Below are 26179 nucleotides of genomic sequence, written 5' to 3' on the forward strand. Positions count from 1 at the left end.
GGAGAGAGATGGGAAACTACTGTGATCTGTGGCACTTTAGGGTGCGGGGAAGAATGTATTTATCATGAGGGCTCTGCAGATTATTTCACATGCTCGTGAATAAATTATCCCCAAAGATGGGGCTTTGAATGGACCCTGGGAAAGACTGTTCCCTTTTCCTATGGAAACTGAGGCAGGCGTACTGGTTGTGCCATGGCCTGTTCCAGGAAGGGTGCTTTAGGTGGGGGCTACCCTGTTACAGTGAGGTCCCTATCGCTGGGCTCCATAAGCAGCATTCTTAATAATACAAATACCCAGGCTCTTGAGTAGCTGCTACCTCACTGCCAGAGCTCGGGCCTCTGACCTCTGCTAGGCCCACACCTTGCGTGGCCTCCTGGCATATGATCTTTGTCAAGCCTGAGTTAACAATGAGGTAGTGCTGCAGAAAGAGCATCACTGGCAACTCACTTCACCCTGGAGCTCAGATTCGCTCTTGATAGAGTCATATCAACAGTAAATGCTACTGCTGAGCACTGCCAGGAGCACGCTGGGCCCAGCAATCTTTTCATCTTGGGCTAATGCACACTGTCAAATCTGCACCGATTGTTGCCATAATTTCACTAGCAATGCTCTTCTTCTCCTGAGCAGGCCGATTCCACTTGCAAAGATAGATGCTTCTCTCCCCTCACTCTCCCTTCCCCGCAACTGCAATTGACCAGCTTGATGATGTGTTTTAAACCAGGGAGCTATTGATGATTATTCTTGGGCCATGGTACAAGCCAAGAGCCAGGTTGTGATCTCGCTTGCACCAGTGTAAATCTCACAACAGTGTGATCCGAATCAGGGCCTCGGCACGTGAAAAGAGAAGACATGGAGTATACAGGAGCCTGGATAGCAGCACACAGACGTGGATTTAGCTACATTAAAGCCAAAGACAGGGGCCAGATTCCAAGATCAGACTCCCAGGATGCGTTAGAAACAGATAATTTCAAAGGGTTGGGATGAGATTGTCCCAGAGTGGGGTGGGATGGGGGATGTGCAGCTACAAGAAGCCCATTTTTCACTGGTCATAACATAACAGTTCTAACAGACTACACTAATATAACCCTTCTGCCCGTCTGAGTTGGCAGCAACAAGGGCTGGGTTCAGTATCTAGGGGTTCCGTTTCAATAACGCAGTGCAAAACCATCTCGAGCCCCCTCCCAGTGACCTGGGACAATTACATACCACCCCCCAGGCGCCTCTAGGAGGAGGGAAACAATGCGGCATTATGTTGGGGAAACACCACAAACAGGATTCATAACACAAACCATGAGCCAAAGACCCACCCCCAAGCTAGTTTGGCAATGTCCTTTTCCCCTCAGGGGCTTAAGTCCAGCCACCCAAAAGATCATCCCAAAGTCCCAAAAGTCCAACACCCCAAGAGTCTCTGTCCTTGGTCAGTGCAGCCCCAGAGTTCAAAAGTTTGTCTGCAGAGTTCTACACACACTCCCAGAGAGAGTAGGAAAGAAAGAAAAGTAGAAGCAAAGGGAAGGGATGAGGGGACTGGAAAATATCAAGGGGTGCAGAAAAGTGACGCAGAGCAGAGTAGATGAAAAAGGAGCCCTGGGACTGAGAAGTGAATGAATGATGTGGGGTTGTGTCTGAGTTTCTCTCGGTTACCACCTGCATGGACTGGGAGCTGAAAGCATCTCCAATAAGTCTCCCATGCTACAGCTTTGTAATGATGCTGGAGTGTAGGCAAATCCTGGAAAGGGAAGGCAAGACCTCCTCAGGGACTATTTGAAACCAGATGCCTTTGAATTAGAAAAAGGCACGATCCAGCGTAGTATTTCAGCTAACAGTTCAACCCCCCTGAGGGTCGGCTGATTTTTATAACTGGATCAAGTGATTATTTGGTGCTTGTTTATAAAAACTCATTCCGGTGCTGAGACATTCTGCAGTTATAAATGCTTTGAAATGTGCCCATCCCTAGTGTCTGTAGGACCTTAATTCACCTGTTACATGATATCTCATGGCCAGGGCGCCCCAGTTGGGAGGGTGGCAGGCGGCTCGGTGGACCTCCCAGGCGTGCCTGTGGAGGGTCCGCTGGTCCCTCGGTGGAGCATCCGCAGGCATGCCTGCGGGAGGTCCACTGGGGACCTCTGCAGGAGGTCCACGACTGGCGACGTGGCCGTGCTTGGGGCGGCGAAATTCCTAGAGCTGCTCCTGCTCATGGCACAGGGGAGCTCCTGAACTCGACACCAGTCAGTGGTTAGCTGCATGACTCAGTCATCATGTCTGCACTGTAGGAGTAGCCACACAGTGCTCATTAAACTCCCAAAGTCCTCTCCCAGCTTGCATGGGTTCTGTGTAAAAACAAGGGCCCCAATCCTGCAAACACTTATGCATGCAAATATGTTTAAGCATCTGAGCAATCAGACGGCATGCAGTGGAGCGCCTCGTGTGTTGAAAAAAGGTACTCACCTGTTAGTATCTGCAGGCTCAGGGCTTAGGAAGGATCCTTTGAGGCTGGTCGGTACCTCGGTTGGTCCAAAGCCCTGGATAGGAATCTGGAGGCAGTGACCCAGGTACATAGATACTGCCCTTGTGTCTCACTGTCCACACACCCACGCGCCCTACCCCCACCCCGATTTTAATAATTGTTTCCGAGTGGTGTAAATGAGGCCACAGGGCTTGTTTTATCACCAGTTCATGTGCTGTTGTTGCAAGGCAGGCATGGATCACACACGCAATGCAGCCCCTCCCCAGCCCACTAGCCCAGGGCTCACACAGTGAGCTGTTTGCTAGCATGGAATTTCACCTTAAAAACCAAAAAGGAAGAACACATGAGGCGCTTTCCTTTCACTGTGGTGGTTTGATCGATTTTCTGACATTATTCAAAGACTAGGCTCACCACCTTTCTAAAAGCATCTCTCGAAAATAAAGATTCATTTAATTCCCTCTGTTTCTGCTGGGACTTGAGTTTAAAGCACTCCCATTACTAGAGCTAAACCAATACTGATTTCAGCTTAGGTTGATTTCAGTTGATTGGATCCCACACACCTCCTTCTCCGGTGCTCCTGCCAGATTGATCTGAATTCCAGGGCCTCAGCACAATGGTTACCAATGCCTAGAACAGGGAGTGAAGAGCCCGGCTTGTCTACACAACATTATACCAGTATCAGCTAAGGTGGGCATCCTGCTCAATGGTATCAGAGGCCTTTATTCACTTTAGCTGATGTCACTTGGGAAGGAGTGTAAACTAAGCTGAAAAAAAAAGCCATTCTTATACCAGAAAAAGGTGTCCACACGGGGGCTATTCTGGTACAGCTAGATTGGTTTAACTTCAGTGTAACTAGTAAAACGTTCCTGTGTGGACAAGCCTGCAGGCTGTTGCTCTGAAGGAATCATCGTCTGAGGCCAGTGAAGTCTGAATGGAAAGTGTGAATGATAAATAACTTGTTAATCCTTGGCAATGTTTCACAGCTGATGGGCAGCCAAGTCCCTGTGTTCTCTTTCCTGTCACACGTCTGCCTTGCCTAGAGTGTCCCCTGTTCCCTTTGGCCTAGATTGGTCAGCCCGTACCTTGGCAATTACGGTCCCTGCTCCCACCTCCCTCCCTTGTTTCTTTCACTCACCAAGTCCTGTATTAACACTTTCCCTGGTGTCTCCTATCCATTTCCAGCCTCGGCCTTGTAGCCAATTATTTCATTTAATAGAGGAGTTGTTGTGGTTAAGTATAATTAAGTCAGGTGTGATGGGGAGGTTTACATAGGATAGTATTATGGGCGTATAACACCAGGTATATCAGTAAGTACTGCAAGGCCTGGAGGGTGAAGCCTGTGGGATTTCAGTTTAGCCATGTTAGGTCTCAGGCCTTTGGAGGGTTGACATAAGTGACCCAGAAATAACTGTGGATCAGTAACGTTACAAGATTCCTGTAAAGAATGTGCCCAGGGGTGATGTACAGGAAGATATGCCATAATGTCTAGACTGCAAGACATGAATGTAACATCATGGGAACTTTTGCAGGAACCTCAGGTTACCATGGGGATGCATTTACCTAGATGCATAATGGAAATAAGGTAGGGTTGCCAAGCCTCCAGGATTGGCCTGGAGTCTCCAAGAATTAAAATTCATCTTTAATTAAAGATTATGTCATGTGATGAAATCTCCAGGAATACATCCAACCAAAATTGGCAACCCTAGAATAAGGGGAACTAAGAGGGGCACCCCAACCTTTATGAGGTGCAGAAGTACAGATAAGGAAAAGGGGATTGGAACTCTTGTACATATGCATAAGGTGGTGGGCTTGGTTAGAACCCAGGATAAAAGGGTTTCCTGCCCTGGTATGGATAAAGTGGGAAGGCCCCATCAGGAGACGCCCCACCAAAGGATGGCCACCTGTTGGGAGAGCCGTGAAGCTCTCTGATATTGCTGGCTATGTGAGGATGAACACACAGCTGGGTATTGCTCAGTGTTGTTTGTGATTATGACATTGATTATCTGTGGAGTGGAACTTGCAGTAAAGACACAATAGCTCGTGCTACGTGCTGTGTGTTGAGCGGATCTGTGGTAAGGTATAACTAGTAAGCTGATAACTAGTAAGCTGGGGTGCACTGTTCCTTTGGGAACAGTGGGCTGGGTAATTCTGTGGATAGGGGGCTGCGACACTACAGGGGACACGTGGAGGACACAGGGACTAATGTGTGCCTATTGCTAACCTGTACAGAGAAAGCGGGGCCCACAGCAGCCAAGGGGGAATGTTTGTGTTGCCAGTAATTGGTGGTGTCATGGAACTGAGCCCAGGCAGGTACAGACAAGGCTCCCTCATGCTAAGGGAAGGTGGTAGCGAGGTGCCTCACAAACATGGGTACCCCTGGTCAGCATCACAGAGACCTGCTTCTCCCACAATCCCAGGAGACTCTCTCTGTTCCCCACAACTCCTCACACCAGCATCCCCCAAACATCCCCCCAACCTGGGACACCCTTTCTTCCCCCAGCCCCTCAAACCTGCCCCTGAACCCACTCCCTTCCCTCAATCCCTCAGCCCAGCCTGGGGGACCTGATCCCCTCCTCCAGCCCCTCAAACCAGCCCAGGCACATGCCCCCCACCCCTCAATCTCTTACACCAACCTGGAGCACCCGCTCACCTTCCCAAGCCTCCTGCCGCACTGGGAGAGCCACTCCATTCCCTCCATATCAGCCTGGGGGAATTTTTACCTAGGGAAAATGACCTGTCCCTGAGTGAAGTGGAATATTCCTTGGGAGCTCATGTGAAAACACTGTAGCCAGTCCCTGGGTAGAGGGGGAGGTTCAGGGAATCAGATAGAGGGAGATACATAACAGTCAGACCAGTCTCTGCCCAGCCTGCTTATTAGTGCCTTTCTGGGGTTGGGTTCGCCGGGATGGTCTTTCCCCATGCAGAACACCCCACTCTTTCAGTACCAAAGAGGATTCATAGCTGTTACACGGGAGGAACGATCATCTTCCCCCACCCCCCGCCCCAGGAGAGCTGGGCAAATAACTGGTCTCTTTAGTCATCTACCAATTCCAAAAAATCAATTTCCAATTTTTTCCACAAATCAAAAAGTTAAAAAAAATTCACTTGGTGTCGAACTAAGCATTTTGTCTGACCCAAAATGAAACATTTAACTTTGGTTTGGGCTTTTTTTTTAACATTTAAAAAAATAAAATGGAAGGAAACTTCTCATGGAAACAGCATGTTTCAAATCAAAAGAAATGCTTTGGTCAGAAAATGTTGAAACATTTGGCGTTTTGGGGGATTTTTTGGGAATTCAGGAAAAGTTTGTGAAATATGTTGGTCGAACCAAATCTACTAGAATTCTTTGAGGGGGTCAACAAGCATGTGGGCAAGGGGGATCCAGTGGATATATTGTATTTAGATTTTCAGAAAGCCTTTGACAAGGTCCCTCACCAAAGACTCTTAAGCAAAATAAGCTGTCATGGGATAAGAGGGAAGGTCCTCACATGGATTGGTAACTGGTTAAAAGATAGGAAACAAAGGGTAGGAATAAATGCTCAGTTTTCAGAACGGAGGGAGGTAAATAGTGGTGTCCCCTAGGAGTCTATACTGGGCCCAGTCCTATTCAACATATTCAGGGGTAAACAGTGAGGTGGCAAAATTTGCAGATGATACAAAACTACTCAAGATAGTTAAGTCCCAGGCAAACTGCGAAGAGCTACAAAAGTATCTCACAAAACTGGGTGATTGGGCAACAAAATGGCAGGTGAAATTCAATGTTGATAAATACAAAGTACTGCACATTGGAAAACATAATCTTAACTATGCATATACAACGAGGGGGTCTAAATTAGCTGTTAGAGTGCGAGAATGAGATCTTGGAGTTATTGTGGATAGTTCTCTGAAAGCATCCAATCAATGTGCAGCGGCAGTCAAAAAAGCGAACAAAATACTGGGAATAATTAAGAAAGGGATAGATAATAGGACAGAAAATATCATATTGCCTCTATTTAAATCCATGGTACGCCCACACCTTGAATACTGCATGCAGATGTGGTCGCCCCATCTCAAAAAAGATATATTGGAACTGGAAAAGATTCAGAAAAGGGCAACAAAAATGATTAGGGGTATAGAACGGCTTCCATGTGAGGAGAGATTAATAAGACTGGGACTTTTCATCTTGGAAAAGAGGCGACTAAGGGGGGATCTGATAGAGGTCTATACAATCATGAGTGGTATAGAGAAAATAAATAAGGAAGTGTTATTTACTCCTTCTCATAATACAAGAACAAGGGGCCACCAAATGAAATTAATAGGTAGCACGTTTAAAACAAACACAAGAAAGTATTTTTTCACACAAATGCACTGTCAGCCTCTGGAACTCCTTCCCAGAGGATGTTGTGAAGGCCAATACTATACCGAGGTTCAAAGGGGAGCTAGATAGATCCATGGAAGATAGGTCCATCAATGGCTATTAGCCAGGATTGGCAGGAATGGTGTCTCTAGCCTCTGTTTGCCAGAGCATGGATCACTTGATGATAACCTGTCTGTTCATTCCCTTTGGGGCACCTGCCATTGGCCACTGCCAGAGGACAGGATATTGGGCTTGATGGACCTTTGGTCTGACCCAGTATGGCTGTTCTTATGTTATATTTTTCAACAACAAAGTGTAAGTGGAGAAATTCCCCCAGCTCTATGTCAGGGCACTCTGGGGTGGTTTTAATGTAACGTGAGGAACAAACCCCATGAAAATGACGTGGCCCTTAGGATATATTATCTTTATAACACGAACAGTCTCGGTTTCCACGGGAGCTCAGAGCCAGGAGGATGGAGAGCACTGAAGTGCAGTCTGCAGCATCCATGGGCGACCCTTTCCTTTCCTGTCTCAGCTAGCCAAGCCTTTCCTTGGCAGAACAGGGGTAGTTGGTGTTTCCCTTACACGTCCTTGACCACAACTATCAGTGACCGGCTTTGGGCGTCCTTCTTTTTCACCTCTACCCAGATGTCGGAGAGGTCCTGGATGAACTGCTGGATCTGGGGTGGAGAAGAGAGATGGCAGGGCTGGAGGTTTAGGACTGCTTGGAATGGCTTTTGCAGCATGAATGACAAGTGTTTGGCTGCTCTGAAAGGCACATTTCCCATGGCTTTAAATTGGGCTGCAGAGAAGGAGGACTGGACATTTGCATCCCCAGCTCAGAGCAGGTGGGATGGCTCTTTGGGGGCCAGTCCTTGAGGGCAGGAAGCCAGCTAATGAAAGCATGGAGCAATGGCCCAGATACACAAGGGATTTGTAGCTAGTTCAGTCACCCGCCATCCCAATTCATCCAGCCTTGTGCCTCCACAAATAGATCCTCCCTTCCCTGCACCGGCCCCTTTCTGGGGCAAGAGGGGCAAAGGTCAACTCAGACTCCATGCTCATTTATTGCTGGTGTTCCCCCCGTTCTGCTCTGCCATTGGCACCCCAGCTGTGTCCTAGAGAGTCCCCTCCAGGATGGGGTGAGGTGCCTGATACATTGTTTTCTCCTAGCCCTCTCCTCTGCAGAGCACAGCCCCCCGCCCTGCAGCTGGGGCAGGTGCTGCTCTCCTTCCCTGAGCCTGGGGTGAGGGGTGGGTGTCAGCCTGGCTGTACCATGTCCAGCTGCTTGTGGGTGTCCTCCACAGGCACGCTCAAGGTCTCCTTCAGTTGCTTGCTCACGCTCTGGAAGAGGTTCAGGGTGGCCATCTTGATGGTGCCCAGCATGAGGGTTTTCTTGGCAGCTGTGTTCTGGATGTGGGCCCAGCGAGACTCCTGCGGCGAGAGGAGAGGACAGCAGAAAGCATGGACATACGCTGCTCAGCAGAGAGGCTGGCGAAGCACTGGAGATGCCAATTTGATAGTGGCCCATCTGCTACCTGGGCAGTACCCACCCTCGCCCTGGACACTACACAGCATCAATCTGTCCTTTCACTTCCATTCACATCTGGAAAAGTCTCGGCTCGGCTTAGGATCATGAGCCATAGCCAGTGATCATCATTAAGGGAATTCAGCATGGTAGTGGCAAGTTCCCAGAATGCACCTGCACAAGCAGGTCAGAGTTCACAAGAGCTGGTTTGGGGAGCTAAGTCTAGTGAGCATAGTGCAGAGGGAAGATGTATGGACCATCCGGAAGCCCTGGAAAGGGCTGGGGAAACCTGAAAAATACCCTGCTAAAGGGGTAGCAGATTGTAATGCCGCTGGGAAAGAAAAACAATCCACACCAGCAGCAGCAGCCAGCGTGCCTTCATCAGGGACTGTTCAAAGAGGTAATGGTACAAAGCTAACAGCACTAGAAATTGGGAAGGAACTTGAACCTAACAATAAGACAGGGTGCGTCGCATTTGGAAGGTTTTCTTCACTTCTGTTGTGATTTTAAACTAAGGCTTGGATTGCAGAGCACAATTCTGCGGCCCCTTCTAAAACAGGGAATTATGCAGCTATTTACACAGGCATGTCATCCCTCATTCACAGGGCCCTGGCTACCAACCAGGAACTGGGAGGACCCTGACAATTAACTGTAGGTATCTGAAGAGTATAAATAGAAAAGAGGGAGCAGAAAGGGGTGAATCAAGGGGTATAATTTGGAGTCATGGATTGCAACTGGTCAAAGAAAAGACTGAACACATGCAAAACCATATCCATGCTGGGGTTTCTGAGCCCTGGGATCCTCATCCAAGGGACTGGTGAAAGCCCCAAGACTTGAAGCCTTTACAGCTACATTAGACAAAGCCATGGAGGCCTTACTGTGGGGAACAATCCAGCCCTGGCCCTGGGGGGATAGATTGGATATGACCAAATAGGTCTCTCATATCCCAGCAGTCTGGTCTAAATTAGAAAAAATGCCCCCACGTCTTGCCATTGCTTTATTGTCAGCTGCGAGCAGCGGCACAGGAGGCAGCAAACAGGGCTGCCAACAGGGAGGAGAGCAGGAGTGTCTTTGTGTCTGTCTGTGTGTTGTTGTGTCTGTGTTTGCCTCTCGTTTGGAGGGAGCTGAGGGCAGCTGAAGAGGCAGCAGCTGGACTGGCTCCTGAGTAGGGAGGGGAGGAGGGAGTAGGGGCCCTACAAGGGGAGCCAGGCCAAGCGCAGCGGCACAGGAGGCAGCAAACACAGCTGCCAGCAGGAGGGAGCGTGGGAGTTGGCAGGGGGAGGTGGAAGTGGAGGCCTGCCCCCAGGGAAGGACACGAGGACACACCAGAGAGCATGCAGCCATGCAGCTGTGGTACTGGTCCTGGCGGGGGGACGGGGGACAACAGTATATATATGCATGTGTGTCGCCTAATGAGCGAGCTGCTGGAAAGATCCAGGGCCAGGAGCTGCAGGGTAGAAAAACTGATAGAGAATAGAAGGGGTTTGAGAGGCTGATGGAGCAATGAGCAGGGCTGAAGCCAAGGAGGGGGGACCAGAGGAGGAAGATGGGCGGTGGAAGCATGACCGTGAGAAGCAGGCTGAGGAAAAAGAGGCCAGAGGGGGGGGGGAAATTTGAGCTAAGGAACAGTGAAGGTTTTTGGAGAATGAGGAAGGGGTACAGCAAGTGTAGCTGACAGTGGGAGGCCAAAGAAAAGCGGCCAGTAAAAAAGGGGAGGAGTCGATGGAAAGTAGCACAAGCTTGGGCCCAGGGAGGATAATGATAGGAATGGAAGGAGCTTGCACCAGGGGAATGGGGGATAGGTTAGAGGGATTGGGGATTCCATGCATACTGCGAAGTTGGACCACAGTGACCCCAGGGATCCCGAGAGAGAACAGGAGTGTGTGTCTACGGGTGCTAAACGGGATGATGTGGACCTGAGCTGAAAAGGATCTAAGAGAGAGTGGTAAGAACCTTTGATCATCCTTCAAGATTCTCGCTTAGAGGATCAAGGAGACTATGCCAGCTCAGGTGATCTTCAGTGATTCTCTACCTGTCCCTAGGGAAAAGGCAGGAGGGGTGAGAGGATCGAGTGACGATTAATAGTTGATAGAGTGAGTGTGAGGAGGGCGAGGGGATGGGATGGCACTGCACTGGGAGGCTTGACAGACAACTGTTGTTCTCAAGGGGATGGGCCACCACAGGTAGAAGGAAGTAGACTTCTAGGAGGGAGGCTGGCTCATCTGATTAAAAGCTTTAAACTAGACACTGGGGAGAGGTCCTGCCATGAAATTTTCACATTCATTGGGAGACAGACAGGACAACAATAACAACAGACATAGCCAGAGGGGCGGTTACAGTGGAGAAGAGGGGGACAGATCTCTACTCTACAAAGTCAAGAAGGTGTGTCCTGTCCGAGTTGGGTTGAAAAAGAGAGGAGAGCAACACAGGAAAAATTAGATGTTGTTTCACCAATCAGAAGCTTAGGTAAACAAATGGAGGAACTGGAGCTCCTGGAGGAATAAACATGGTGGGTAGGACTGACTGGAGTACAGGTAGGGTATGTGGTATTTAGGAAAGACCGATGCAAATGGTAAGGTGGGGGAGTAGTATGTATATCAAAAAAAGAAGGTAAAATGTAATGAGATAACTAGCACTGCAATGGACAATACAGAGTCTGTTTGGGCAATGTCACATTGGGAGAGCCTCACCGGGATAGTAGTGATTGGGATAGTGAGACCACCACTAGATAGAGCTTAGAGATGGAGAGAGAGCTTTTTTAATTTTTTAGAGGTAAAAGGAACTAGGAACTGCTTGATCATGGGGGACTGGACTTTGGATAATATAGATTGAAAAACAAATAGTAATAATAAATAATAAGCTTTTTCTTTTTCTTAGACGTATAGCTAATTCCTTTCTTCATCAAGTGGTTGCTGAACCAACGAGGGGGCATTTTTAGAGATTTTTTGGTGTGTAAACGAGGACCTTGTTGAGGACATTGTTGTAGGGGACAACCTAAATAAATGGGAGGGATAATCAATATGCATCTGAGACTAGGGTGTATGATTTCAAAGGGCTAATTTTACTAAATTAAGGAAATTGGGAGGCAAGGAAAGGAACCCTACCTTATTGAGGTCAGAGGGTGCAGGGAAGCTGAGAAAGGCAAAGCGGCAGTGGAGATGGACCGGTTTTTAGCCATATAAATAGGAAGAAAACCAAGAAGAAGAAGTGGGGACGCTAAAAACTTTAGCGGAGTGGAGATTAGGGATAATCTTGGCATGGCACAATATCTGATATCTATTTTGCCTCGGTCTTTAATGAGGCTAATAGAGGACCGATGGAATGAGATAGGGGGTAGACATTTACGGTATCTGAGGTAGAAGCCAAAGGATAATCTTCATCCTAGAATATTAGATAATCTTTAATAAATCCCTAAATTAGGGATTGTACGACTGACTGGAGATAGCTAATGTAGTTCCTATATATAAGAAAAGGAAAAAAAAAGTGGGAAATTTATAGCCCTGTTAGTCTACATCTGTAGGTATATGCAGTCATGAAAAAAATCTAAAAGAGAGAGTGGTTCGATGGCAATGATAGAGATTAGCAGCAGCATATTAAGAAAGGTAGAGATGCCAAACCAACTGATCCTTCTTTGAGAGAGTACAGATTTTTTTTAGAAGGGAAATGCGGTGGATCTCATATATCTGGATTTATGAAGAATTACTGGTTAAATTGGAAAGAGAGATCAAATGAAAAAAAAAAGGTGGAGGTGGATAAGGTTAAAGGGGGGGAGGAGGAGGTAGTATATTGAGGGGGGACTGGGTTGTTGTTGGGGGTTTACCAGTGAGTTTCAAGGCTCTTTTTTTGGTCGATTTTTATTCAATCTATTTATTGCTGACCTGGGAACCAAGAAGTAGGAGGCTGATGATAAAGTTTGATGACACCAAGTTGGGGGTATTGTCATTCGGAAGAGGATCGGGATATTCTCAGGGTGATTTAGATGACCTTGTAAACTGGAGTATTAGTAACAGGATGAAATTCAATAGTGAGAAGTGTAAGGTTATGCATTTAGGGATGTCTAACAAGAACTTAGTTTTAAGCTGGGGACGCACCAGTTGGAAGTAAGGAGGAGGAGAAGGACCTAGGAGTCCTGGTTGATCGTAGGATGACTATGAGTAGGCAATGTGATGTGCTAATGCAATCTTGGGTTGCATTAGGGGAGTAGTTAGTATAGTTAGGGATAAGGTGCTAGTCCTGTTATATATAAGGCGTTGTGAGACCTCATTTGGAGTATGTGTGCAGTTTTGGTCTCCCATGTTTAAGAAGGATGAATTCAAACTAGAACAGGTACAAAGAAGGGCCACTAGAATGATCCTATGGAGGGGGAGGGCCTTGGAAAGGAGGAGACTTGAGGAGTCGTTTGTTTCCTTAACACCAAAAAGAAAGAGAAGAGGAGATATTACACTTTCTTAAATATATCAGAGGGATAAATACCAGGAAGGAGAGAAGAATTATTTCAGCTCAGTGCTAATGTGGACACGAGGATATAAACTGTCAGTCAGGAAATTCAGGCTTGAAATTGAAGGTTTCCTAACCATCAGGAGTGCAATACTGGAACAGCCTACGAGAAAAACAGTGGGCGAAGGACCTCCATGACTTTAAGATTAAGCTAGATAAGTTTATGGAGGGGATGGTATGATAGGATAACGGGCTTAGTCAATAGGTCAATTAAGTGCCACACTGGTAAATAGTACAATGGGTGAATGGTATGATATAACCTTTTCAGGGTTTGGCTGGAGAGTCTTTGCCGCATGCTCGGGTTCAGCTTCTGACCGCCATATTTGGGGTCGGGGAGGAATTTTCCTCAGGGAAGATTGGCATGGCCCTGGAGGTTTGCATGGGGGAAGTGGGTGGATCGGCTTATGTGGCCTGCATCTTGCAGGAGGTCAGACTAGATGATCATAATGGTCCCTTCTGATCTTGAATTCTATGATTCTATGATTCTATGATTGTCACCCCCAGGCACCCCCTAGTGTAGATGCACAGTGACCCTGACTCAGCAACATGTGCCTAACATGGCGTGTGGCCCATGGTTCAGTACTCCGATGAATCAGGGCCTTGCGCTGGGTTACGCCTCTCTTAAATCAGTCTAGCTTAGGTCGCCATGCAGAACCAACGCAGGCAAGACTCAAACCGTGGCAAGGGCAGCAGCATTTGGGGTTTGCTCTGGTGTAGACGGGCTGATTTGAAATTGACCTAGTGGAACTTTCCTGCTATGCACAGGGCAAACGTCTATGATTGAGTGACCCACCAGCACCCTGAAACCCAGGGTCTGTCCTCCTGGCCCAGTGCAGTCACAGATTGAACCCTGGGGTGACCCATTGAGTAAGGGGTGAGGCACCCACCCAGCAAACAGGATGGCAGTATCCTGCTGCCTTGCCAGCCTCCTGTCCCACCACTGCCCAGCAAGCTGGGGGAGTTCCCCTGCCTGTGTCTGAGGGGAAGAAGAGGGCTGCCTCAGGGCACATGTGTGGGTTCCCCGTCCTTACCCAGACAATGACATCGCTGCGGGCGTGGTCGAAGCGCGTCTGCAGGCGTGCCAGCTCGTTGTTGTGCTGCAGGATCTCATCGTCCTTCTCCTCCGTATAGTGCGACAGGCGCACCTTCGCCTGCTCGATCATCTCCAGCCCCTCCTGCGCCGACTGCATGAGATCCTGGTGCATGCCCACCAGCGTCTTGTACCGGCCAATGACTTCCCGTATCTCCTCAAACTGCAGCACAGCGCACTGGGCATTACTGCCTCATAGTCCAGCACGGTGCCCGGGAGCCTATCACACTGCCACTTGGTGGCACCGATACCCAGCCCAGGCAAGGAAGGAAGGACATCCCATCCCCTCTAACTGGGGAGAATAGCACATCTGCCCCAGAGTATCCTTATCACACCAGCACATCTCCTGTGTCCTAGCTTCGTTATCACCCCATCCCAGGAAAATATCACACCTCCCCCAGCCTGAGCATCCCACGCATACATGGGAGGGCCCTGCTCATCCCAGCTTTACCCTCTGTTCCCTTGGCCAGGCCCCTGGGGTCCCACCTCCACTTTGCTAAAACCTTCAGCCCCTTCCCCAGGTCCCTCCCACACAGCTCTGCTCCCTACTCCAGGTCCTTTCTAGCATGAGGGAACCCATCTCAGCTCCTCTATGCTCTCTGCACTAACCCAGCTGCAGGGAACCCTGGGCCCTGCCTCATCTCCCCCTGAGACTTTTGCCCCTGCCTACGGTCCCATCTCAGCACGTGGGAGCCCCTAGCATCCAGGCTCACCTCCGACATCTCGACCACCTTCTCCAGGTACTTGTTGAAGATGGAGTACTGCTGCAGCTTGTTGAAGAGCCGCTGATGCTCCTGTTTTAGGACTGCCATGTCCAGCTTGGCCTTTGCCAGCTCCTTCACCCTCTGTTTCTTCAGCTCTTTCTCCTTGTTGGCTTTCTTCAGGGCTCGAATTCGCTTTTGGTCATTTTCCTAGCAATCCCCCCACCACCACCCCAGAAAGGAAACCCGAGACAGATGTGGGAGGTTAGCAATGTGACCGCATCAAAAGGAGATGCCTCCTATCCAGCCCCACGCCCCTCCAACATCAGCAGTACTTGGAAGAGGAGAGAGACTACGGCGGGGTGGAGGAGAGGAGGGGAGAAGAAGCCTGGATGAGCCATGATCACGCCAATGGGCAGCAATGGAGCTAGACAGTCACCAGCAGCGGGGATGGGGTCCCATAGCTTCCACAGCCATTGGCACCTGGTCCTAAGGAGGGCTGCAGAGAACATCCTGCTACCAGCACTTAGGGAACATGTTGGCTGAGGCTTTGGGATGGATGCCACTTAAGCTGGGCATGACAAAGCTGGTCTTGAAGGCTCGTGACAACATACAGCAACCCACCCCTAGCCAGCCCCTCCCGAGACCGTCTCTGGCTGTGATACAGAATGGAGGGGGGAGGGGCCCTGCTGGATAAAGTCGTTGCTATTGCCTTCAAACATCAATTCCTCTTCTATGCTGAGAAGAGAGTCAAGAAGTCATGGGTGTGTGAGGTGTATCACAGAGGAGCCCTCTACACATAATGGGAAAAGGTGGCTGCATTACAGCTTAGGGGTATGTGCGGGTGTGTCATGGAGGATCCCCTCATATGGAATGGCAACAGGCAGCTGTGTTACTGCTCAGGGGCGTGTTATGTGAGTGCCGCAGGACTGGCTGTACCTGTATGAACTGCTCAAATTTCTTTATATAAGCCTTCAGCTGAATCTCCTTGGCCCTGAGCTCCTCCCATCGGTTATTCAGGGCTTCCATTCTTGTCCGGAAAGCCTACAGGGATCACGAAGAAAGTCCAATGGTGAGCCAGCTACTCTGATCCAGTGAGCCCCCCTTCCAGTGCCAATAGTCAGTGCTCCCCCACCCTGACCCTCCAAAGCAGGGCCAGAGGGACAGATTTTGTGCTGTGTCTTTCAGGGGGTGCCTGAGGAGACTGGACCCAACAGGAGGTGGAGGGCACAGAGCAAGGTGTGCATGGCTCTGAAGAAGCCCAGCTGGTAGCTGGTGCTGTGGGTCATGGCAAAGGTCCCTCACAAATGCCTCTCTCACCTCCTTCTGAGCCTCCATAGCCCTGTGCACCAGCGTGGCCTCTTTCTTCTTCTCCAGCAGCCGAATGGACGGCGATGGGGATTGCTCTTCCGGCGCTGGGAATTTCCTGCCGCAAAGATACAAAAGCGTTCCCCGCCTGTAACTGAGCCTGTGAGCTCAGTGCTGCCTGCCCGTCGCAAGGGAGATGGCCTCGCCATTCGCTCAGCCTGTGCCTTGGAGGCTCTGAGCTCCTGGGGCAGGGCTGGGGTGCCATGGCAGAGCACCACGTGTGGATGAAGCCCAGGGCCCCATGAGCATGGAGACTGAATTCTACTCGTGCCAGGAGGGGAGGGGAAAGGTGGAGGGAGGGCAAGGGAAGGTGGGAGAGGGAGAGATGGTGGAGAGACAAGAAGGCAGGAGGGATATTGTGGAAGGACTGGAAGTGGGGGGGAAGGAGAGAAGGAGGTGGGTGTACGGGGCAGGGGAGGGTGGAATTGTGGAAGGCCATAGAAGTGGGGGGGAGGGAGAGCAGGAGGATGGGACGGGGAGGGGAGCGTGTTACTCACATCAGCAGCTTCAGGAGCTTCTGCCCATACTGCATGCGGAAATACTCTGACAGGTCCTCTTCCTCCATGGTGGCCATTGTGTCTGCTCCCCCAGCGAGCCCTGCTCTGGCCCCACCTATGCAGCCTCTCCCTGCCGTATGTGGGAGTTAGCGGGCTGGAGTGGGATGCACCCACAGTCCCTGAGCGCCTCCCTCCTGCTCTTCCCAAGGCCCTCTCTTCCCCTCCCTCCTTGTCGGAGCCCCCAGCAGACAGAGGCTTGGTGGCTGGCTCCACGTACCGTTGGAATCCATGGAACCCCAGCAGCCAGGGTTGGACAATGCCAGGTGGTTACTTAGCAACCTTAATGCCCCTGTCCCTTAAGGGGAAATTTGTTCCCATCTGGCTGGGCTGCAGGGAGCCACCACCCCAGTCCTCAGCTCCACTGCTGCATCCTCCCCTTCTCTTCCATGTCCCCTTAGGGAAGGGAGGAATCGGATGAGCCTCACAGGAGGTCTGTGTCAGCAGGGCTGAAAGCCCGGTGCATAGCCTGTGCTCCTCCTGCTGGCCCCCATGCACCCCGTCGCTAAGCCTGTTGAGCTGGCAGGGGCCATGACATGAGAAAGGGGAGGAAGAGGGAAAACTGTCAAGGGTTTAGCCATAACCTACATGGTGGCTTTGTAAAGACGGAGCATTATTGCTGCCAGGGTTTGTGGGACGGCAGGGGGTTCCCTCACCCTGCACAGGTGACATTTCTCCAGGGTCACCACTCTCCGTGCCCTTTGCAACCATTGCAGTATCCCCAGCTGGAAAGGCAGCTCCTGCGTGTAGGCAGATGTGTCCAGGAGGAGTTGAGCATCAGATCGTTGTAAAATTAGATGTGGGTATGTGTATGTTAGTCACAGTTACAAGCCGTAGCACCGCAGTCTTTTAGCTCTGGAGGTTCCCAGTTCAATCTGTGTTGGCCAACACGAGGGCAATCACACACACACAGTAGATCTAAGATATTTACTCAGAACAAAACACAGAGAAGCCCTGTGAAGACTCATGCTGTGATAAATAATAATATCCCAATGACATCCAAGCCATGCAAATGGAGCATTCCCCTCCCTGACCAGAGACCGGGCTGGCTTTCATCCCCAGTTTTGTACCTTCTGAGACAGACCCTTCTGTTTTCTGATTGGCTGAACTTTACCCTGCCAGATTGGAGACGTGCCTGGCAGAGCACAGATCAGATCCCTCGCTTAGGAGAATTTCTCCCCACTTTACTATCCAGATTCACAACCTGAGGGGCCTGCTGAAGCCACAGCTGCTTCAGGATGCTCCGAGAGCGGCACTGCCCAAAGCTTCTGCTTATCATTTATGCTAGGCCAGGAGGTTGTGCCCTTTTTCTTACTGATTGAAGGACCTTGCCCTAGTGATCAGACCTGTGTCACCTCCAGACTGAATTACTGCAATGTGCTCTACACGGAGTTATGTCTCAAGGCCGCTCAGAGACTGCAGTGGGCACGGAACATGGCAACCAGCTGCTTGGAGAACCTCACAGGAAGCATATGACCCTAGTGCCCTGGGGTCTGCACATCTGCCTGGCTGGGTGTGGCTGCAGTTGAAGGTATTGTCTCTAACCTATGAAGTTATTTTCCAGTGGTTCCTTTCAAACAGGTAGGTGCTCAGCAGCAAAGTGCTACGGCTCTGTGCTGATTAACAAACAAGGCTGATAAAAAAAAATTCTGTTGAAACCCTTTTTTCAATGTGAAGTTGGGTTTTCAAGGAAAAGAATTTTTTCGTGGTAAGTGAAAGTGAAGTGAAGTGAAAGTGAAGCTTTCCTTCAACATTTGTGATTGTTTGTCAGTGTCATGGGGGCCTGGTCCCTGTCGAAAGGGAAGTGGGATCAGCCCCTGTGATAAATTAAGCGGGGGTAGCTGAGCTCCATTTTATGAACCCCCAGCCGGCCAGTTAGCTGTAAAATCCCTCTTGGTGTCTGTTCTCTGCTTGCTTTACCTGTAAAGGGTTAACAAGCCCACAGGTAAAAAAGGAGTGGGCACCTGGCCAAAAGAGCCAATGGGAAGGCTAGAACTTTTTAAAATTGGAAAAGCAGCTTTTCCTTTCTGTCTGTTGTGTCTCTCCGGGAAAGAGGGCAGCAGAAATGGTGTGTAAAGTTTTAAGCCAGGTATGAAAAATCATCAGATCATACCTAGAATTACTTATTTGAAACCCCTAAAATATGTAAGTAAATTAGCAATGTTTAAATAGACGTGATCAGGTTTATTTCTTTATTTTGGCTTATTATTCTCCTCTGTGCTAACTCTAGATGCTTTTGTTTGCCTATAATCTTTAAGCTGAACCCCCAAGAAAGCTATTTTGGGTGCTTAATTTTTGGAATTAAAATCTAACAAAAGCCTAAGTTCCAGATGTATTTTCTTCCTTTTTGTTTTTAATAAAATTTACCTTTTTTAAGAACAGGATTGGATTTTTGGTGTCCTAAGAGATTTGTGCATGTTATTTGATTAGCTGGTAGCAACAGCTAATTTCCTTTGTTTTCTTTCTCAGCTCTTACCCGGGGCGGGGGGGGGGGGTGAAAGAGCTTGGGGGTACCCCACAGGGAGGAATTCCCAAGTGCACCTTCCTGGGTCCAAGACGGTTTTTGGCATTTGACGGGTGGCAGCGTTTACCAAGCCAAAGGCAGAGAAAAGCTGTAACCTTGGGAGTTTAATAAAAGCCTGGAGTGGCCAGTATTAATTTTTAAAATCTTTGCGGGCCCCCACCTTCTGCACTCAAAGTGACAGAGTGGGGATTCAGCCTTGACAGCCCCTGTGACCAGCTCCTCCGGGACAGGGGCGGCTCCAGGCACCAGCACGCCAAGCGTGTGCTTGGGGCGGCAAGCCGTGGGGGGCGCTCTGCCGGTCGCCGCGAGGGCAGCAGGCAGGTTGCCTTCGGCAGCATGCCTGTGGAGGATCCGCTGGTCCCACGGCTTCGGCAGACCTCCCGCAGGCATGCCGCCGAATCCGCGGGACCAGGGACCTCCCACAGGCAAGCCACTGAAGGCAACCTGCCTGCCGTGCTTGGGATGGCAAAATACCTAGAGCCGCCCCTGCTCCGGGAGCCAAGTTAGCCCAAAGGGAAGCACCAGTGGCTGATTAATGACCTCTCTCTCTCAGCTGGGCAAGGGCAGCAGGGCGCTGAGGCAGAGACTGCTGCAGAAGGTTGTCAGCGGGATACTGCCTAGACTAAGGGCTCAGGCATGGTTGTGCTCTAGGAGTTAAGCCTCAGATGGCCAGAACTGTTTAAAGATTTATTTTGATAAGAAGACACCAGGAAGCAAAGGGCATGGAGTCTCCCTCTCTTTGGGGATTAGGAAGGTATAAGTGTGAGGAAAGGCCAGGACAAATGACTGGTGGAAAAGACTCATGGGAGGCTGTTTCATGTCATTCCTTATGGGCTTTCTGTGAAACCATGGGCAGCGTGAGGAGACAACCCTGCATCCCACTAAAAGAGCACCAGGGAGGGTAGTACTTGAGCTGAAACAACTGCTCAAGTGGTGAGTGGTGGGACATCTGGTGCTGCGGACACACCGGTACAGAGGGACTGTTATAGTCACAAAACCGACAAGCAATTTTTTGGCAGCTTTTAGTGGGAATATGTCAGTTTTTGACTGTCAGGGTTTTGTTCTTTCAACAAAACCTCAAATTTTTCCATGGGGAACCCCTTCCCCTCCAGCAACAGTTTCTGATTGGCTGTTAAATAACCTCAAGCTTTGCCATTAGCCATTAACTTCTTCAAGGCTCACCTTGACATGTCCTTGCTGCATGAATGATGGCTTCTCTAGGAGTGTCTTTGTCTTATGAGTCAGGCAGACCTCCTGGGGATCCAGCCTCTTGTGTCTCTCTGGGGTGCAGGAGCCAGGTTAATTCTCTGTCTCTCCAGTTCAGGCTCAGGATAACCCCACTGGGTTAGCTTTGTTTATGGCTGATATGTAAGCTGAGGTAAATCCCCATTCCTTCGTCTCAGACACACCTGCTTATTACCTTTGCCTAGCCTAGACTGTCTGGTCTTAAACCCAGTCTAGTAACATCACACAGAGGGAATTGATAACGTCACACGTACCGCTAACTCGTGTACTTTGCAGTGATATTCACAGCCAGCGTGTTCTTAGCTTTCATGCGATCCCTCACAAGGCATGGCTTGTACAAGCATTACTGCAGTCGTGTGTAGGGCGTGGATACAGGGGTGGGGGTGGTGAGCAGATAATAGCATGCGTGGAGGTGGGGGGACCACACAGAGGCAGGCACCAGATGCAGGAGCTGGGTGGAGCAGCCCCCTCACCCCATATGAGTTACTGAGGCAGGAAAGCAGACCCACCAGCTATAGACAGAGCAGGAGCCAGCCCCTCTCACAGGGATGTGGAGGGAGGCAGGGAGTGTCCTCACAGGGGATGTCCACTTGAGTGATGCTGGAGTTATGGATTTGGACGAGTGGGCTCGGGACTCAGTGGGAGAAGGGCTAATTGGGTTAAATCAGCTGTTGGCTGTGAACTGCTCCCCCAGCTGTTGCCACAACAAAGGTCTTGTTGACCAAGTGGCTTTCCCCCCTGTAGAGGATGGTAAGGTAAGCTGACCCATGAAGCTGTGGCATTGGGCTGGCACTGCTCAGAGGAGAGCTTCTCTTGCATGTGCCTCCTAGCAAAGGATTTCTGAAGAGCAGCAGGTGCTGTAATGAGAGTTTGGTTTCTCACTTTTGCTGAATTCCCTTCCCTTCCCATTGAATTTGGGGCTGGGCTGACCCTGGTCTCTCCTCTCAAAGACAAAGCACATCTGTGCAATTTTCCTCCCAGTGGGTGTGTGAGAGTTGCGGCTCAGAGTTCACGCTGTCAGTCGAGACCAGGGAGGTTATACACCGAGGCTGCCTTGCAAGATGTATTTACAGCAGCTAAGCTGCAGTTAGTTACGTTTGTGCCAGAGTGACCTGATCCCTTATATCAACTAGGGAGGTTTCCTGCCCTTCACATGCTGCCCAAAGGAAAGAGGCAGGCTCGGGCTTATTCCTAGTGAATGAACAGAGAACAGGCTTGGATAAACAGTCCTTAGGGCTGGATTTCAGGCTTCAGGCTCGCCAAGGTTTGGTTCTCTCTGATACAGGCTGGAAATGGGCGTCTCTCCCTGACAGTCTGTTCCACTTTGGCCCTGTCTACACTGGAATCTATTGTACCCCCTTCTCAGCCAATGGTGCAGCGGCGCAGCATAAATGCCAGTGTTCACATGGCTCAGGCATCTTTACTAGAGCTCGGCAAAATGTTTTGACCAAAACATTTGTTCAGCAAAAAATGCAGATTCAGTGATCGTGACATCTCTTGCAAATTTGTGTCAGTTTTGCCAAATTGTTTCAACTGGAAAAAAAAATCCCCCAACTAAAATTCTGAAAAAAAGGAAACATTTCATTTTGACGTTTTCAAAATGACTTTTTGTTTCAAAATGTCCTTTAATTTTATTTACATTTTTTTTAAACATTAAAAAACGTTCAAAGTCAAAACAAAATTATTTCTTTTGGGTTGAACCAAACACTTCATTTGACCCGATATGTTGGTTTTTTACTTTTCAATTTGCCAAAAATGTTGAAAAATTTCAATTATGGTTTGACCCAAAATGATTTATTTCAATTGTTCAGAATTGTCTGTGAACTAAAAAATCCGTGCTTTGCCCTGCTCTAGTCTTCGCCACCTGAGAGCTCTTTGTCCCCCTCTAGTGGCTAGAGCTCAGGTAGCAGGTTATGAACCTGCTATTGCCACTCATCTAACAGGCCAGGCCATTCAGCTCCAAGAGTAGAGATCTCTGCTTGTACAGCCAGAGGAACTGAGGCCTGTCCTCAGGGCCATCCTTAGGATTTATGGGGTCCCACGCAGTATTAGTAAACTGGTGCCCCTATGCCCAACAGCAGCCTGGGCTCGAATCCTTGGGACCCTCTCTAACTGTAAATGGGAGTGAGGGGGGAGAGCCAGCCAGAGCAGACTGATGGCTTTGGACGGGCTCATTTGTTATTGTGAGAGGGCTCATTTAGAGACAAGTGACCCAAGCAAAGCGGGGGAAATGCCTGGCTTTTATCACTGGCATTCAGACTAGTCATGTCAGTGAACAGCCATTTGCTTCAGGGGCAGCAGGTCTACTCCCTGCAGGCTCAAGGGGTTCAAGCAGAAGAAGAGCACCGGAGAGAATCCTAGGGGGATGTTTGGCAGTGACAGGGTTTCTTTTAGCATAGGGGCCTGGGCTCATGTCTGTCTTTATAACCCACCTGATGTGGGTCTGGTCTCCTCAGGGATCCAGGTCCCCTTTAGAAATGCCCTGCAAAGCGTCCTGCCCCACTGGGAGGTAGTGCTCAGGGTGCAAAAAGAATCGCTCTCCAAGAATGGCAGCTAGAGGTTAGGTCCCTGAGGAAGCAGCATGTGGGGTGAAGGGGGTGGGGGGGGCATGTTCAGCAGCATGGGACCCTCACGCCCTTTGGGGGCAGGACTTTTCCCAGTGATGCCACCTGGAAGAGCACAGAGATTCATGCCAGGAACAAGACCGGAGGAAACAGCAAGGAAGCTCCCATAGGTCGGTGGTGGTGTCTGTAGCTATGTAAACATGGGGAGATGTTCCCATTCTGCTCTCTGTGTCCATCCAGCACCTGTAACTGTGGAGGGACAGATGCTCCGCTGCCCTGCACCTTGTGTCATCAGTTAGAACAATGCGCCGTGAGCGTGTCCAGACCGAAGTGGAAGTGCTGCTTTCCCCGCAGTGTGTGCTGGGGTAAATGGCTGCGCAAGGTGCAGGGCTTTCATGAACCAGGCACAAAGAATCTCCCTGCCCCTCCTGGGGAGCCCAGGGGGAGAAGTGCTGTCTGAGTCAGCCCAAGATGAGTGTCACAGTCTGTGCTCTTTCTCATTGAGACTTTACATTTGTTCTTACTTGGTTGTTTTCCTTTATTTCCCCAGACTGGGCAAGTGTTTTATTCTCTGTGAGCCTGATCCAAACCCACTGCAGCCAATGCAAAGACTCCCATTGTTCAGTGGGCTTTGGGTCAGGGCCTGTGCGGGATAAACACACTCCCTCAGACTTATACACACCGTGGGGAAGGTACTGCAATCTCTCCTTCACCTGATGCATCCTTAGCCCCTTCCCCAGGCGAGCGTCTCTGCCCGGAGCTCTGGGTACGGATACCGGTGTCCTAGAGATACACCCTTTCCCTGTTTCCCAGAACAACAGGTGAAAGAGCAGCACAGAGAGCCAGGCCTCAGCTGAGGAAGCACGGGAAGGATCCTGGAGCACATCTGACAAGAGATCCCCCAGCTGGCTGCCTCCCTCTTAAGGGTGAGGGGGAAGCAGCCCCATGTAAATGAGTGCGCACGTCTCTCTCAGGCCACCTGGCCAGACTCCAATTCATTACTGAGCCAGCGGGTTTTATGGATCCCGTTGAGACCAGACTCCCTACATCCAGCTAATCACAGCCGGAGTCCTGCAGCTGCCAGCATGTCACCTCCTATCAAGGCTTAATCTGTCTCCGCTTCTCCATGCTGGGCTCCTGGACTTTTCTCATTACCGAGGAGATGGGCATCTTCTATTGCTTTCCCAGCACTGCAGAGGAAAATATAAATGGCCAAAAGAAAGCTCTGCGATCCCCTCCCCTCTTCCCCCCTGAGAGGGAGTGAGCCAGGGTGGCAGCTCATGGGCAAATCCCTCTCGAACTCTGCTGGGCACCCATCAGCATCTGCTGCAGCACAGGAATAACCGGCCTGGATCAGAACTGAGGTCCAGCTGCTGTCGTATCCTGTCTCTGACAATGGCCAGCACCGGATACTTCAGCAAAGGGTCCAATAAACCCCACAACAGACAGATACAGGACAATTTTCCCCTGTAAAGTCTCATCCAAATCCCTAGTGGTTAGAGATTGGCTAATGCCCTGAAGCATGAGGCTTTATGTTCCTTCCAAAACACTTCTTTTAGCATGAACTGGTGTGACCCTGGAAATTCCTGTCATCCATATAACCAGCCAATGCCTCATTGAATCTTGCTCGATACTTGGCCGTGACGACTTCACCTGGCAGCAAGTTCCACAGTCACTTTTCCCACATGGTATGTAATTAATTTCCTTAATCAGTTTTGAATTTGCCACTCTTCGGTTTCATGGACCGTGCCCTTGTTCGTGTGCGACGAGGCAGGGTGAACAGAAGCTACTGATCGCTCTTCTCTAGACCAGTCTGAATTTTATATTCTTTTATTCCCTGGGATTCATGCTTCCGCTCTCATAAATAAAGGCTCACTGAATGCTTGTGAATCCCGGGGAAGTGGGCTGTGCATTGTACTCGGGAGGATACCCATAAATATGGGTTTGTTGTAGAGCAGTGGCTCTCAACCAGGGGTACGTGTACCCCTACAGGTTCTCCGAGGTCTTCCAGGGGAAAATCAACTCGTCTAAATATTAGCCGAGTTTTACAACAAGCTGCATAAAAAGCACTAGTGAAGTCAGTACAAGCTAATATTTCACACACACAATGACTTTATACGGCTCTATATACTACACCCCAAAATGTAAGTACCATATTTATATTCCAGTTGATTTATTTTATAATTATATGATAAAAATGAGAAAGTCAGCACTTTGTCACTCAGTGTGCTGTGACACTTTTGTATTTTCATGTCTGATTCTGTAAGTTTTTATGTGAGGTGAAACTTGGGGTATGCAAGACAAATCAGACTCCTGATAGAGGCACAATTGTCTGGAAAAGGTGAGAGCCACTGGTGTAGAGGCCTGGCTCCCTGTGTTCTGGGAAACGGGGAAAGAATGTCTCTCTAGGACATGGGTATCTGTACCCAGCACGCAGAGCAGAGACACTCGCCTGGGGAAGGGGATAAGGATGGAACGGATGAAGGAGAGATTGCTGTACCTTCCTCTGGGGGTGTGTGAGTGTGAAGGAGTTTGTGAGAGTGTGTCTACCATGCACATCTCTGTGGGCATAAAAAATTTCAACCTGAACAGATAGTTTGTCAAAGTTCTACATAACCAAAAACAGGGTCTTATAATGGGAAGCAGAGGGCAACCTTAACAACAGGCGATTGTTAGCAGCCCCACCTATAATGACAGGAAGAATGGTAAGAACTTGTAATACAAATGACAGACACAGTCTAAAGGACAGAGGGTGCCTGAACTTTAGAGCCTCTTAGATCACTGAAAATGTTTGTTCTTAGCCAATAGAATTGACACAACTACAACCACACTGCACACTCTTTAACAAAGATCCATTGAAGAAACATCATCTCCTGTAGCATTTGGCTTTGCTGTAATTCTGCTGTTCCCTAGGAGGTGGTGTTGGTTCATGCCGACCTGAGCATTGCAAGCACAGCCTGTAATAGAATGCCAGTTGTTTCTATTTCTTGCTAAAATACCTTCTGGGAGCTGTTAGCTCAGTGTTCACGTTCCATGCTGAATATTTTCAGCGATGTTCTTGCTCACTGCAAATTTATGAATGAATGAAAATTCATTGTAGTGGATTTTATCCAGCTTGATCAAAGTAAGTTGCCCCAGTGTCCGGGTTACTGGGATCATTTGCTCTTTCGCAGGTCTGTTTGAGTGGGAATGTGACACAGTGGGAAGGTTACCAAGTAGTGACTCAGGTTACTTGCGTTCTAGTCCTGGCTCTGCCACTGATCTGCTGTATTACCTTGGCAAGTCACGTCACTTCCTGTACCTCGGTT

The 26179-nt window shown here is 49.5% G+C and overlaps 1 protein-coding gene across 1 annotated transcript; it reads right to left on the bottom strand.

The window, feature by feature from the left end:
* Positions 1-7207: 7207 nt before the first annotated feature.
* CCDC42 (coiled-coil domain containing 42) lies at positions 7208-16608 on the bottom strand. The gene is made up of 7 exons (XM_039501841.1): positions 16482-16608; positions 15937-16042; positions 15556-15660; positions 14629-14826; positions 13857-14078; positions 8076-8234; positions 7208-7480 (listed from the first exon to the last, which is right to left on the bottom strand). The coding sequence occupies exons 1-7, from the start codon at positions 16556-16558 to the stop codon at positions 7382-7384; spliced, it is 966 nt and encodes a 321-aa protein (XP_039357775.1). The 5' UTR covers positions 16559-16608; the 3' UTR covers positions 7208-7381.
* Positions 16609-26179: the final 9571 nt, after the last annotated feature.

Source organism: Mauremys reevesii, linkage group 15, assembly GCF_016161935.1.
Source record: "Mauremys reevesii isolate NIE-2019 linkage group 15, ASM1616193v1, whole genome shotgun sequence".
In the NCBI taxonomy this organism is placed as follows: domain Eukaryota; kingdom Metazoa; phylum Chordata; order Testudines; family Geoemydidae; genus Mauremys; species Mauremys reevesii.

Bases quoted from the DNA above. Each gene is read 5' to 3' on its own strand.
- CCDC42 (XM_039501841.1), bottom strand. From the start codon at position 16,558: ATGGCCACCATGGAGGAAGAGGACCTGTCAGAGTATTTCCGCATGCAG. The intron at 16,043-16,481 runs GTGAGTAACACG...TCTTTGCGGCAG, and splicing joins AAGCTCCTGAAGCTGCTGAT to GAAATTCCCAGCGCCGGAAG. The intron at 14,079-14,628 runs GTGAGCCTGGAT...GCTGTGCTGCAG, and splicing joins AGGTGGTCGAGATGTCGGAG to TTTGAGGAGATACGGGAAGT.